Here is a 12,260-nt window from a genome sequence, read left to right on the forward strand (position 1 = left end):
TCATGTGGCCCCTTTGAAACCCTTAGACCCATCTTAAAAGGATACGTTCTGCTATTCTCATTGAGCCTCAAGTGAAAAAGAATATTAGGATTTTGGAAATGGTAGGCTCTGGGGAAGATCCCTGCCAGGAGAATTTGTGTTCGCAGCCCTTCTCTGTGCCATGCGTCCCCACATTTAAAGTGGAACAGTGACTGGAGTAACTTTCCAGTTCATTTAGCATTTCAAATGATTTCTCTTGAAACATCCAGATAACTGAGAAAAAAAAAAAAAATCCTGTGATTTCCTGGTCTGAACTCCTCCACTAACCCATTTATTTCTCAGCCTAAGTAGGTATAGATAAAGCCTCTGGTGGAGGGACTAAGGTCTCCTGATTATGGTTAAATTTACACCCAAATGGGTAGATGAATACACCCATTTGACCATCAACAAAATTCTGTGAGTCTTGGGGCAGGAGGCAGGGTAGATGGAAGTGAAGTTGGGAATCAGTGCCCAGCCCAATTTGTGGGATCCTTTTCCTGCCAAGGAGGATGTGGTTTCCTTTTGCATAAAGGAAACAAGTGAGCAGGATTCTGGGCAACTTCCAGTATCCATGGCTCAGGTCACAAATTGGGTGGGACTGGTTAGATAGCAGTCAGGTTGATGTGGGCTATGAATTTCAGGCCTCAAACTGTCCTCGTTTAGTCACTAAGTCATGTCCGATTCTTCTGCGACCCCATGGACTGTAGCCCGCCAGCCTCCTGTCCATGAGATTTCCCAGGCTAGAAACCTACTGGAGTGGGTTGCCATTTCCTCCTCCAGGGGATCTTCTGGAACCAGGGCAGGTGGATGCTTTGCTGCTAAGCCACCAGGGAGGCCCTGTCTAAAATTGTATAAGCCCCCAAATTCACTCCAAGCCCACAATAACATGAGCTGTCACTTATATACAAAATCTTCACAAGGCATACTGAAAGTACTTAATTCTTTTGGAAAAGAATAGTCTAGAACCCCCAAAGGGATTAATACCTTTAATTAATAGGGGGAAACTGGTTCTGCCATGACTCTGAATTGCGTTCTAACTCTTTTCTTAATGTTAAAAACAGCAATCATACTATCCCCTAAGTGAAATAAAGGAATCAGGGTTTTGTTTTTGTTTTTGGCCACAGCACACAGCTTGTGGGATCTGAGTTCCCTGACCAGGGATCAAACCCATGGCCCTTGCATTGGAAGCAACGAGTCCTTACCACTGGACCACCAGGGAATTCCCTGGATTAGGTCTTGAGAAAATGCACACCCATCTGTGATTTTTAACTTACAGATTCATAAGAGATAAACCTAGTTGTGTGAGTTCAGGGCCACTGGAAGTTGAAATCTGTAGAGTTGCATATCACAGGAATTTCTGAGGATATGGTGTAAGTTTTATGACTTGCAGCTTCTGATCCGCAAAATTTCCCTTTGGTTCTACAAATTCTAAGAGGCAATCCTGTGTACAACTTCTGCCTGGGTAGGTCCACAGGCCCGAGAACTTCTGATTCTAGGGAAAGCAGACTGTCAGGACACCTGTCTAGTAGCCAGAAGTTATTTTTCCAGGGGCTGAAACTCCACTGGGCATGATGTTTCCTTCAGAGGGATCACTCAAGGTAGCCAACCAGCCAGTATATTCAGAAAAGTCCTTAGACTGTATCCATTGTACTATCAGCCCAATTTTCTTATATAATAGCCTTGAAATCTGGTGTTAATTATTCAGTGCACTGAAGACAGTTTTCCAGGAAGATCCTAAACTGTTTTGCAACTGTTAAAATAGCTTGTTTTAATGAAAAGAACATTTGTCATTGAGGCCTGCTTTGCACTATTTTCACACATACTGGATGTACAAATATTTGACTTTGGATCCAGTTAGCATAACAGCTAATGCATCCCAACTGCCAATAAGCTGACTAGTATAAAGCACATAACAATTAGCTCTGCCTTGTGTTTTCTATGAGGAAAAAAAAATGCTTCTAGAAGGTATCCTTTTTCAGACCCTCAGGTGACACCTTACCTCCCTCCCATCAATTCATCCACCTGCAATGACTTAAACATCAAAAATCTGAAGGTGTTCTGACCACATAGACATATCTTCTCCATGTCCCCCCATCCTGCCCTGCATCAGCCAGTGAGCTGACCTGGATGGTTTATGGATGAGGAAGTAACTGCTGTGATACCCACAGGGATGCCAGAGGATGTCACTGGAGGGGGTGGTGAGGGACAGAGGGGACATATTCTGGCAGACTTGGGTCCAGGCTTCAGAAGGTACTTTCACAACCCTGTGCTATTATGCAACGTAGGCTGCGAGAGCTCACCATCTCGAGACATCCCCACGGCAAGGCATTTCTGTAATCGACAGTGCTGGCAGCGGTTTCTACTGGTTCGATCAATCAAACAGTTCTTTTGACGAGGACAGGAGTAGGTGGCATTGCTTTGCTGACTTCTCCTGAAAAAGCCCTGTGATTCAGTTATGAAATAGAAAACAGGTTAGTGTCAGCTTGAGCTGAATGATACTAAAGGCAGGAAAGGAAGCATCCGTCGGCATGAATATTTAATGGAGAATTAAACTTGTAGCACAATCATCCTGGAAACCATTAATGAAATTAAAGTCACTTCTTTTTCCTTGAGTAAAATGGGTCCCCAGAGCCCAATCCTCTGTCCCTTACACATGCAAAACTTTCTTTAATTGCAACAGACATTTGCTTATGTAGAAGGAAGAGGACTAGGCCCTGTTCTTGGCTTCTGATGATTGAAAGCTATATGCTTAATAACAATGGTACAAAGGCACTCATCTTTAACCTTCATCTCCAAAACATTTTTAGTAGAATAAACACAGAATGCTTCTCTGTATGCCCAGAGACGAGAAAGTGCAGCCTCACCCTAACCTAAGTAGACACTGTGGCAGTCTCAACCAGACCAAATAAATTCACCACTCTTTAGGTATCTTTCATTCCCCAAGTTAGAATCTACTGCTCCAAGAAGTTAAATGACACTTGGGTGGATTATCTTGGCAGATCAATCAGACTAGGAATACTCTACCCTGGAGAGTTTGGAAAAACCATCTTTTCAGAATTATGGGCTTTCAGATTGAACAAATACGAGCTGATGCTCATCAAGTCCCACGTATTTGTTAAGCATGGTTTTGTAAACGAGAAGGTGTAATAAGATGCGTGAGGAGTACTGACCTCAAGGATTTCATTCATTTACTCGTTTATTCGTTGACTCATTCACTTTTGCTAACTCCTTGAGCTAGATTCTTTCTAGCTCGTTAATGTTCATTGCTCAGTCTTTTCTTAAAGCGGTCAGTGTTCCTTTTAGTTACATTTTGGTGGCAACCCATGAGTTTTGGTATATAGTATTTTCACGATTATTCAGTATGAAACACATTCTAGTTTTCAATAGATCTCTTTTTTTAATCCATATGTTATTTAGAAGCACATTTTTAAAAGCTAAAGTAAGGCTTATTTACAATGTTGCATTAGTTTCTGGTGTACAGCAAAGTAACTCAATTATATATACTCTTTTTCAGATTCTTTTCCATGAAGATAGTTTCCTGGGCTATATAATAGAAACTTGTTATTTATACAAGCACATTCCTTATTTTACAAATATATGTGGGGTTTGTTTCTGGTTATTGCTTGATAGTTGACTTATCTCTTATATTGGTTTTGCAAACTAGGAATGTATTCTGGAAAAAAAAAAGAAGGCAACCAGAAACATTTCTCTGAAGCAGAACTACGAAGGTTACCAAAGTCTGTTATCATCTTTAAATCTTTAATGGCAAAGACAGTTGACCGTGACCCAGGGGACACCAGTACCAAAGGGTAAGGTAAAATCCTGAAGAATGGATGGAGTGACAGTGCTGGGCAAACTGGTAAGAGTACTCTCTCACAGGAGATTCTTCTGGAGGCCAACCTGGCAGTTATACTAAAATCCTTAAAAAACATGCCTATCCACTGAACTAGAAATTACTCTTTAAGGAATATATTTTAAAGGAATGATAAGAAAGGTACAAGGATTTACCTACGTGGGTGTTCATCACAGCACTATCTGTAAGGTAAGACAAATTTATGAACAAGCTAAATGTCCAACAGTAGTGAACTGGAAGAGTCATGTTGGATATCTGCATATTCATCAACCACTAAAAATGGTATTTCGGAAGTACAATTAACGACATAAGGTGGTGGTAGAAATGTACTACTTAAAAAAAAAACAGCTAAAGAACTGAACACAATATAATCCAATTTTGGAGGGAAAATCTACATATTTAACACAGAAGAAACCTTTGGAAAATTATCCCCTCAAATGAAAATAAATGCGGATCTTGTTTTTGTTGTTGTTTGTCCGTGCTTTTTGATTTTTCTATAATATGTGAGTGGAAAGGTATACGAGCTACTCAAGAAGAACTATTCACTACATCTGCTTTCTTCCCTGAAAGCTGGGGACTCTGTGGATTAAGTCATGGTTATGATGGATATATGGAGAGGGCAAGGGCACCCCACTCCAGCACTCTTGCCTGGAAAATCCATGGATGGAGGAGCCTGGTAGGCTGCAGTCCATGGGGTCGCTAAGAGTTGGACACGACTGAGCGACTTCACTTTCACTTTTCTCTTTCATGCATTGGAGAAGGAAATGGCAATCCATTCCAGCGTTCTTGCCTGGAGAATCCCAGGGACCGCGGAACCTGGTGGGCTGCCGTCTGTGGGGTCGCACAGAGTTGGACACAACTGAAGTGACTTAGCAGTAGCATGATGGATATAACCTCAGTTCCCAGTTTTTCCCTTTTGGAGACCAACCTAGGATGGGAGGGGCAGGCACTGACCTCTTACCAACTCTCTGACGTCTACCAAGCTATTCACTAACCAATGTGGGCAAGGTTAGGGGCCCAGGATCTCAATCTGTCTCTCTGCTGCTGCCGCTGCTAAGTCGCTTCAATAGTGTTCAACTCTGTGCGACCCCACAGACAGCAACCCACCAGGCTCTGCCGTGCCTGGGATTCTCCAGGCAAGAATACTGGAGTGGATTGCCATTTCCTTCTCCAATGCATGAAAGTGAAAAGTGAAAATAAAAGTGAAGTCACTCAGTCGTGTCCGACTCTTAGCAACCTCATGGACTGCAGCCTACCAGGCTCCTCCGTCCATGGGATTTTCCAGGCAAGAGTTCTGGAGTGGGGTGCCACTGCCTTCTCCGTCAGGCAATCTCTATTTTGTCAAAATATCTAAAGCTGTTTTTCTTTTTTTTTTCTTAATGTGTTTCTTTTCTCTGTGATAAGAAAGTGTGAAGTAAAACTTTCTTTGGCACTTAATAGACTTCAAGAAAATATAAATGGTAATAGAGGCAGATGATCCTTAGAAAGAGATACCAAGAGGTCACCTGTCTATGTATTCGGTTGAGTCAGAGACATATAATCTCCGCCAAGGCTGAAAGGTATTTCGTTCTTTCTTGAGACTATACCACTCTATGTTTGCTGTCACTGCAGGGGCTTGTTTGTTTGATCAGTTGCTCAGTCACACCTGACCCTTTGTGACCCCACGAACTGCAGCACACCAGGCTTCCCTGCCCTTCACCATCTCCCAGAGCTTGCTCAAGCTCAGGTCAATTGAGTAGGTATTGCCATCTAGCCATCTTGTCCTCTGTCGTCCCCTTCTCCTGCCTTCAATCTTTCTCAGCATTAGAGTCTTTGCAATGAGTTGGCTCTTCGCATCAGATGGCCAAAGTATGGGAGTTTCAGTTTCAGGATCAGTCCTTCCAATGAATATTCAGGATTGATTGGTTTGATCTCTTTGCAGTCCAGGGTACTCTCAAGAGTCTTCTCCAACACCACAGTTCGAAAGCATCAATTCTTCGGCGCTCAGCCTTCTTAATGGAAGTGGAAGTAACAAACAGATTCAAGGGATTAGATCTGATAGACAGAGTGCTTGAAGAACTATGCACAGAGGTTCATAACATTGTACAGGAGGCGGTGATCAAAACCATCCCCAAGAAAAAGAAATGCAAAAAGGCAAAATGGTTGTCTGAGAAGGCCTTACAAATAGCTGAGAAAAGAAGTGAAAGGCAAAGGAGAAAAAGAAAGACATACCCATCTGAATGCAGAGTTCCAAAGAATAGCAAGGAGAGATAAGAAAGCCTTCCTAAATGTACAATGCAAAGATACAGAGGGAAACAATAGAATGGGAAAGGCTAGAGATCTCTTCAAGAAAATAAGAGGTACCAAGGGAACATTTCATGCAAAGATGGGCACAATAAAGGACAGAAACAGTATGGACCTAACAGAAGCAGAAGATATTAAGAAGAGGTGGCAAGAATACACAGAACATCTGTACAAAAAAGATATTAATGACCTGGATAACCATGATGGTGTGATCACTCACCTAGAGACAGACATCTTGGAGTGCAAAGTCAAGTGGGTCTGAGGAAGCATCACTACAAACAAAGCTAGTGGAGGTGATGGAATTCCAGCTGAGCTATTTCAAATCCTAAAAGATGATGCTGTGAAAGTGCTGCACTCAATATGTCAGCAAATTTGGAAAACTCAGCAGTGGCCACAGGACTGGAAAAGGTCAGTTTTCATTCCAATCCCAAAGAATGTTCAAACTACCATTTAACTGTACACATCTCCCATGCTGGCAAAGTAATGCTCAAAATACTTCAAGATAGGCTTCAACAGTATGTGAACTGAGAACTTCCAGAAGTACAGAGGAACATTTACAAATGGTAGAAGAACCAGAGATCAAATTGCCAACATCTGCTGGGTCACAGAAAAATCAAGAGAATTCCAGAAAAACATCTACTTCTGCTTCACTGACTATGCTAAAGCCTTTCACTGTGTAGATCACAACAAACTATGGAAAATCCTTCAAGAGCTGGGAATATCAGACAACCTTACCTGCCTCCTACAAAACCTGTATCCTTGTCAAGAAGCAATAGTTAGAACTAGACATGGAACAACGTACTGGTTCCAAATTGGGAAAGGAGTACATCAAGGCTGTATATCATCACCCTGCTTATTTAACTTATATGCAGAGTACATCATGTGAAATGCCAGGCTGGATAAAGAAAGCACAAGCTGGAATCAAGATTGCTGGGAGAAATATCAACAACCTCAAATATGCAGATGATACCAGCCTAATGGCAAAAAGTGAAGAAGAACTAAAGAACCTCTTGATGAAGGTGAAAGAGGAGAGTGAAAAAGCTGGCTTAAAACTCAATATTCAAAAAACAAAGATCATAGCATCCAGTCTCATCACTCATGGCATATAGATGGGGAAACAATGGAAACAGTGAGAAACTTTACTGTCTTGGGCTCCAAAATCGCTGTGGATGGTTACTGTAGCCATGAAATGAAAAGACACTCCTTGAAAGGAAAGCTATGACAGACCTAGACAGTATATTAAAAAACAAAGACATTACTTGCTGACAAAGGTCCACTAGTCAAAGCTATGGTTTTTTCGGTAGTCATATATAGATGTGAGAGTTGGACCTAAGCAGGGGTTTAGGATCACGAATTATTTGCGTTTCCTTTTGCTGATAAAAGGGGAAAAAAAGGGTCTGCGTCACAAAGAGTCTGCTCCATTTTGTTCCCTAATCAGTGAATATGAAGAATGTCTACACGATCTCTCTCTTTTTCTTTAAATGGAGCCAGTACGTGCAGACTGCACCATTATCTCCCAGGACCTCGTCTACAGACCAGATCACAGTGTCTGCCACCTTTCTTTCCAGGTTCATTTGTACCTTTAGTATTCTTAGGATCCTTTACAATGTCTCCACTTTCTTAAAAACTAAGAAATCCACGTCTAGATGCCACTCTTGAATAAGGCTTCGGTCATTATCAAAGGGAAAAAAGGCTACTCTTTAGGTTTTACACATTAAAGTAAGTGAACATCAAACCACCACTAATCAAGTTCCAAAATGTTAGCACAGAAGCCATATACAACCACCAGTTTGCTCTGCTAAAAGGGAACCCTGAGAGGGAATAATGATAATGGTACTGGTGAAGATATGATGATGATGGAAGGAGAGATCTTAATGAATGCATTATCTTAAATATATTTTTTTAATGTGGACCATTTGTAAAGCCTTTACTGCATTTGTTATAATATTGCTTCTGTTGTTTGTGTTCTGTTTTTTTGGCCATGAGGCATGTGTGGTCTTAGCTCCCTGACCAGGGACTGAACTCACATTTCTTGCATTGGAAGGCAGAGTCTTAACCACTAGTCTGCCATGGAAGTCTTCTAATCATACTATTTATACTGTATTTTTAATGCTTTCACATCTTGAGGTCTTGCTAACTCAGAGATTACACTTCCCAGGGCTACCTAGCTTCTAGAAATAGCAAACAACTTGCCTGGGAGCATACTTTTCACATGCAAACCAACCAATCCAGAGACTAGACCAGTCACCTTCTCCCAGGTTTTCCTCACCCTCTCTCTGCCTCTGACTGACACAGCTTCCCACTGTGGTCCCCTGTGTGGCATGCTGTGCCTTCTATTTCTAGGGACCTATGTTATAACCAATTTCTTTCCCTTCATGGCGGTCATGTTTGTGTCTTAGGTGTCTTACCCTATCTGATTAAAACCAATCCCAGGTAGCATTAAAACGTGCTGATTATTTGCTTGTCACCCTGTGCTTTATATGGATTCCATCACTTAATTTTTAAAAATTATTGGAGGATAATTGCTTTATAACGTTGTGTTAGTTTCTGCCATACAACAACACGAATCAGCCTATATCAGCCTATGGATCAGTATGCATGCATCCCCTCCCTCTGAAGCCTCCCTCGCCTTGCCATCCCACCCCTCTAGGTCATCAGAGTGCCGGGCTGGGCTCCCCGTGTTCTGCAGCAGCTTCCCACCAGCTATCTATTTCACAGATGAGAGTGTGTACAAGTCGGCGCTGCTCTCTCAATCCGTGCCCCTACTCCTTCCCCGGCCATGTCCAAGTCCATTCTCTACATCGGGGTCTCCATTCCCGCCCTGCAAATAGGCTCATCAGTACCATTTTTTAGGTTCCAAATATATGATTAATATATTGATATTTGTTTTTCTCTTCCTGGCTTACTTCACTCTGTGTAAGAGGCTTTAATTTTGACAAGGGCAGCATGAGGCAGGCACTATCATTTTCCTGGTTTTTAGGTCAAAGAACCTGAGGCTTAGGGAGGCACTAGCTCAGAACGCAAACCCCTCCCCACTCTACCCTCTCCCCAGCGTGGGATAAAGTCAGGATCTGAATTCAGGTGGTTTAATTCCAGAACTCACACTTTGATCCCTTTTGTTGTTCTTCTGCTTCTTTTGTGTGTCAAAAAGGATTCCCACTTGGGGGTTCTTATAGAAGGTGACCATTAAAGAAAGCAGTGTCAAGACACAAGGTATGCATGATAAAGGAGCAAGACTGATCTGTTCTGAAATTAGTTTTCCTCCCGGTTAACCCCTTTCACTGGCCATGTTGTCACTGCCCAGGCATTTAATACATTCCTCTTCTATAGCCACCTCCTGATGTGGGTTATTCACACAAGAAAGTCAGTTTCACAATTTCATGATTTTTCCCTCATTTATCACCAGGAGGGTTATGTTCTCTTTAATTCACCCTACTTATTTCTAAATTACTTTGGCTCATTTAGAAAACAAAACAATAACAACAACAAACTGAATCCAAGGGCACAGTCACTATCTTTCAAGATATCTGAGAAATTATACCACCTATTTGCAAGACAAATCCACGAGGCTTTCCACATGCTCTTGGAGCAATGGTGCTGAGGCTGGAACTGATATGAGAAAAAGGACTCCACTTCTTTAGATGTCTCAGCTCCGAAGGGCTTGGGGAAAGCAAACGTGCAGATAGACAGACACACCTTACTCTTTACAACCCCATTTACTCCTCACTGAGTCATTTGAGCAAGTGCCTGTGGAAAGTTCGGGGAGTGGAAGCACTAAGAACCACAGAAAAAAACCTTTCTTTTGGACTAAGTTGACAGCCCACAAGGCTAGCTATCAAATACCAAAGGGAGGGGTCAGGCAGGTTTATAAGGTGAGAGCCATGGAGGGAGGGAAAGGGTAAGCCTAGGTGAATCAGACACACCAAACTGTGCCTTTCAGATAGAACGGGAGCTTGGTGTTCCTTTCGTGCCCCTTGTCTCCCCTTAAAACAACAACAACAACAGAAAAACACAACTCTACAGGGATTTCCCTGGTGGTACAGTGGTTAAGAATCTGAACTTTCAATGCAGGGCACATGGGTTCGATCCTTGACCGGGGAACAAGAATGCCACATGTCACAAGGCATGGCCAATAAACAAACAAACAAAAAAGCTCTTCATTTCAGTATATTCTTGGGGTTTCTCAGAGGATTTGGGCAGTTAAACTGATAAAGTATTTAAAGCGAATGAGCATATATGAGGAGAAGGATTAGAAGGGCAAGAAGGAAGAAAGGGAGAAAGTATGGTAGGTATTTTTCTTCATAAAGAGAGAAGCCTGCTCATAAATGTAGAAGCCAGATCTTGACTGACAGTGGGACCTGGAGAGGGTCCCACTGATGAATGAGTAAGCTGGGATCCCGGTTCTAGGGGTGGGGAAGCTGGAGGCCACGCAGAGAGCAGTGACGGCGCAAGGCAGCGCTTGGAGTTTGGGGGAGGAACTGAAGAGGTTCGTGTAGAGAAGAAAGCGCAGAAGCTGTGAGTCAGCTGGGGACAGATGTTAAATACACAATGGTGGAGTTTCACTTCTAAAAGCTGAGCTAATGAATGACTTCTTTGGCTTTCTTAAAAGTTCACTTTTTATGGCTGTCAAGGTACATGGAGATGTGCCATTACAAACACGGTGGGCTTGAGCAGAGGACCACCATGATGAAATTCAGGATACCAGTATATGGTGTGACCGTGGCACACTACCACCACCTAGTGGCAGCAAACTCACATGCAGTTATTGCAAACAGTAAATTAGAATATGCAAACAGCCTTTAGAGATGAAAGGAAGTTGACATTACTTGACTCAGTAGTTCTCCAACTGAATGTGTATCAGAATCACCGGTGGAACTTTTGAAAAATACACCCGAGATCTTCTGAACTAGAACATCTGAGTGTATAGTCGCTGACACACATGCTAGTTTGAACAATGTGAAAGTGCCATTTTTGTAGATCAAAAAAGAAGACATGTCATTCTGTATGGTAAACTTTTTAACAAAGCTTCCTGAAGACTCTGCTGCTTTCCCTTTGTTAAGAATCAGAGATCTACTCTAGCTCTCTGATTTTGCAGATAACAAAAATGAAGCTGAGAATGCTAAGTGACATGTCCAGACTGCCCCGTGGCTTCATGTCATTGCTGGGACTTGAACTCCAGCGTCCTAATTTTAAGTGTAGTGCCTCCCACATAAGCATCTCTCCTGCAGTGTTGGGCTAACAAAACCCATGTTACTCAGTCTTGATTTCTTCACATTCATCAACCTTCCGCCTCCATTTCCACTGCCTCAAAGAGAATTTGCCAGTGTTTCCTGCCTTATTTCACCAAGCCTTTCAAAGTGCCTTCTGTTGAGTTTTATTTCTAACTTCTGCCTCTGTTCTTCGGAAAATTCTACTGCCTAGTTAAAAAAAAATTATTTGGCCATGCTAGATCTTAGTTGTTACATGCAAGATCTTCTATCTTCACTGTGGGATCTTTAGGTGTTTCATTGTGGGATATAGTTCCCTGACTAGGGATTGAACCTGGGTCCCCTGCATTGGGAGTGCAGAGTCTTAGCCAGGGAAGACCCTATTGCTATATAAAAAGAAATCTGGCTGTATATTCTGAAATTTTTCATTGATCCCATTAGATTGGAGTTTCCCAGAATGGGGACAGAGGCCATGGGTATGGGAGAAGGCTGATACTGGGTTGCAAGAGCTGTCAAACTTTCAGAAATTTTGTGAGCCAACTGTTAAACATAACCATTATTAAACATTAACTTATGACATATACATACTACTATGTATAAAATAAGCTTCCCAGGTGGCTCAGTGATAAGAATCTACCTGTCAAGCAGGAGATATGGGTTCAATCCCTGGGTCGGAAGATCCCCTGAAGAGGGAAATGGCTACTCACTCCAGAATTTGTGCCTGGGAAATCCCATTGACAGAGGAGTCTGGTGGGCTGCAGTCCATGGGGTTGCAAAGAATCAGACACAACTTACTGACTAAACCACTACCACCATATATAAAATAGGTAGCCAACAAGGACCTACTGTACAGCACAGGAAACTATACTCAATATTCTGTAATAATCTATATAAGGTAA

At 42.2% G+C, this 12,260-nt stretch overlaps 1 protein-coding gene across 3 annotated transcripts in view; it reads right to left on the bottom strand.

Moving 5' to 3' along the window:
- RORA (RAR related orphan receptor A) overlaps positions 1 to 12,260 on the bottom strand; it is an 804,441-nt gene that overhangs the window by 24,371 nt on the left and 767,810 nt on the right. For all 3 annotated transcript variants that reach the window (XM_068964370.1, XM_068964368.1, XM_068964369.1), the window contains one exon: positions 2,319 to 2,460. In XM_068964370.1, the coding sequence (XP_068820471.1) occupies positions 2,319 to 2,460 (142 nt within the window). The remainder of the gene's footprint in view (positions 1 to 2,318; positions 2,461 to 12,260) is intronic.

The sequence above is a fragment of the Capricornis sumatraensis genome, chromosome 2 (genome assembly GCF_032405125.1).
Source record: "Capricornis sumatraensis isolate serow.1 chromosome 2, serow.2, whole genome shotgun sequence".
Taxonomy (NCBI): Eukaryota; Metazoa; Chordata; class Mammalia; order Artiodactyla; family Bovidae; genus Capricornis; species Capricornis sumatraensis.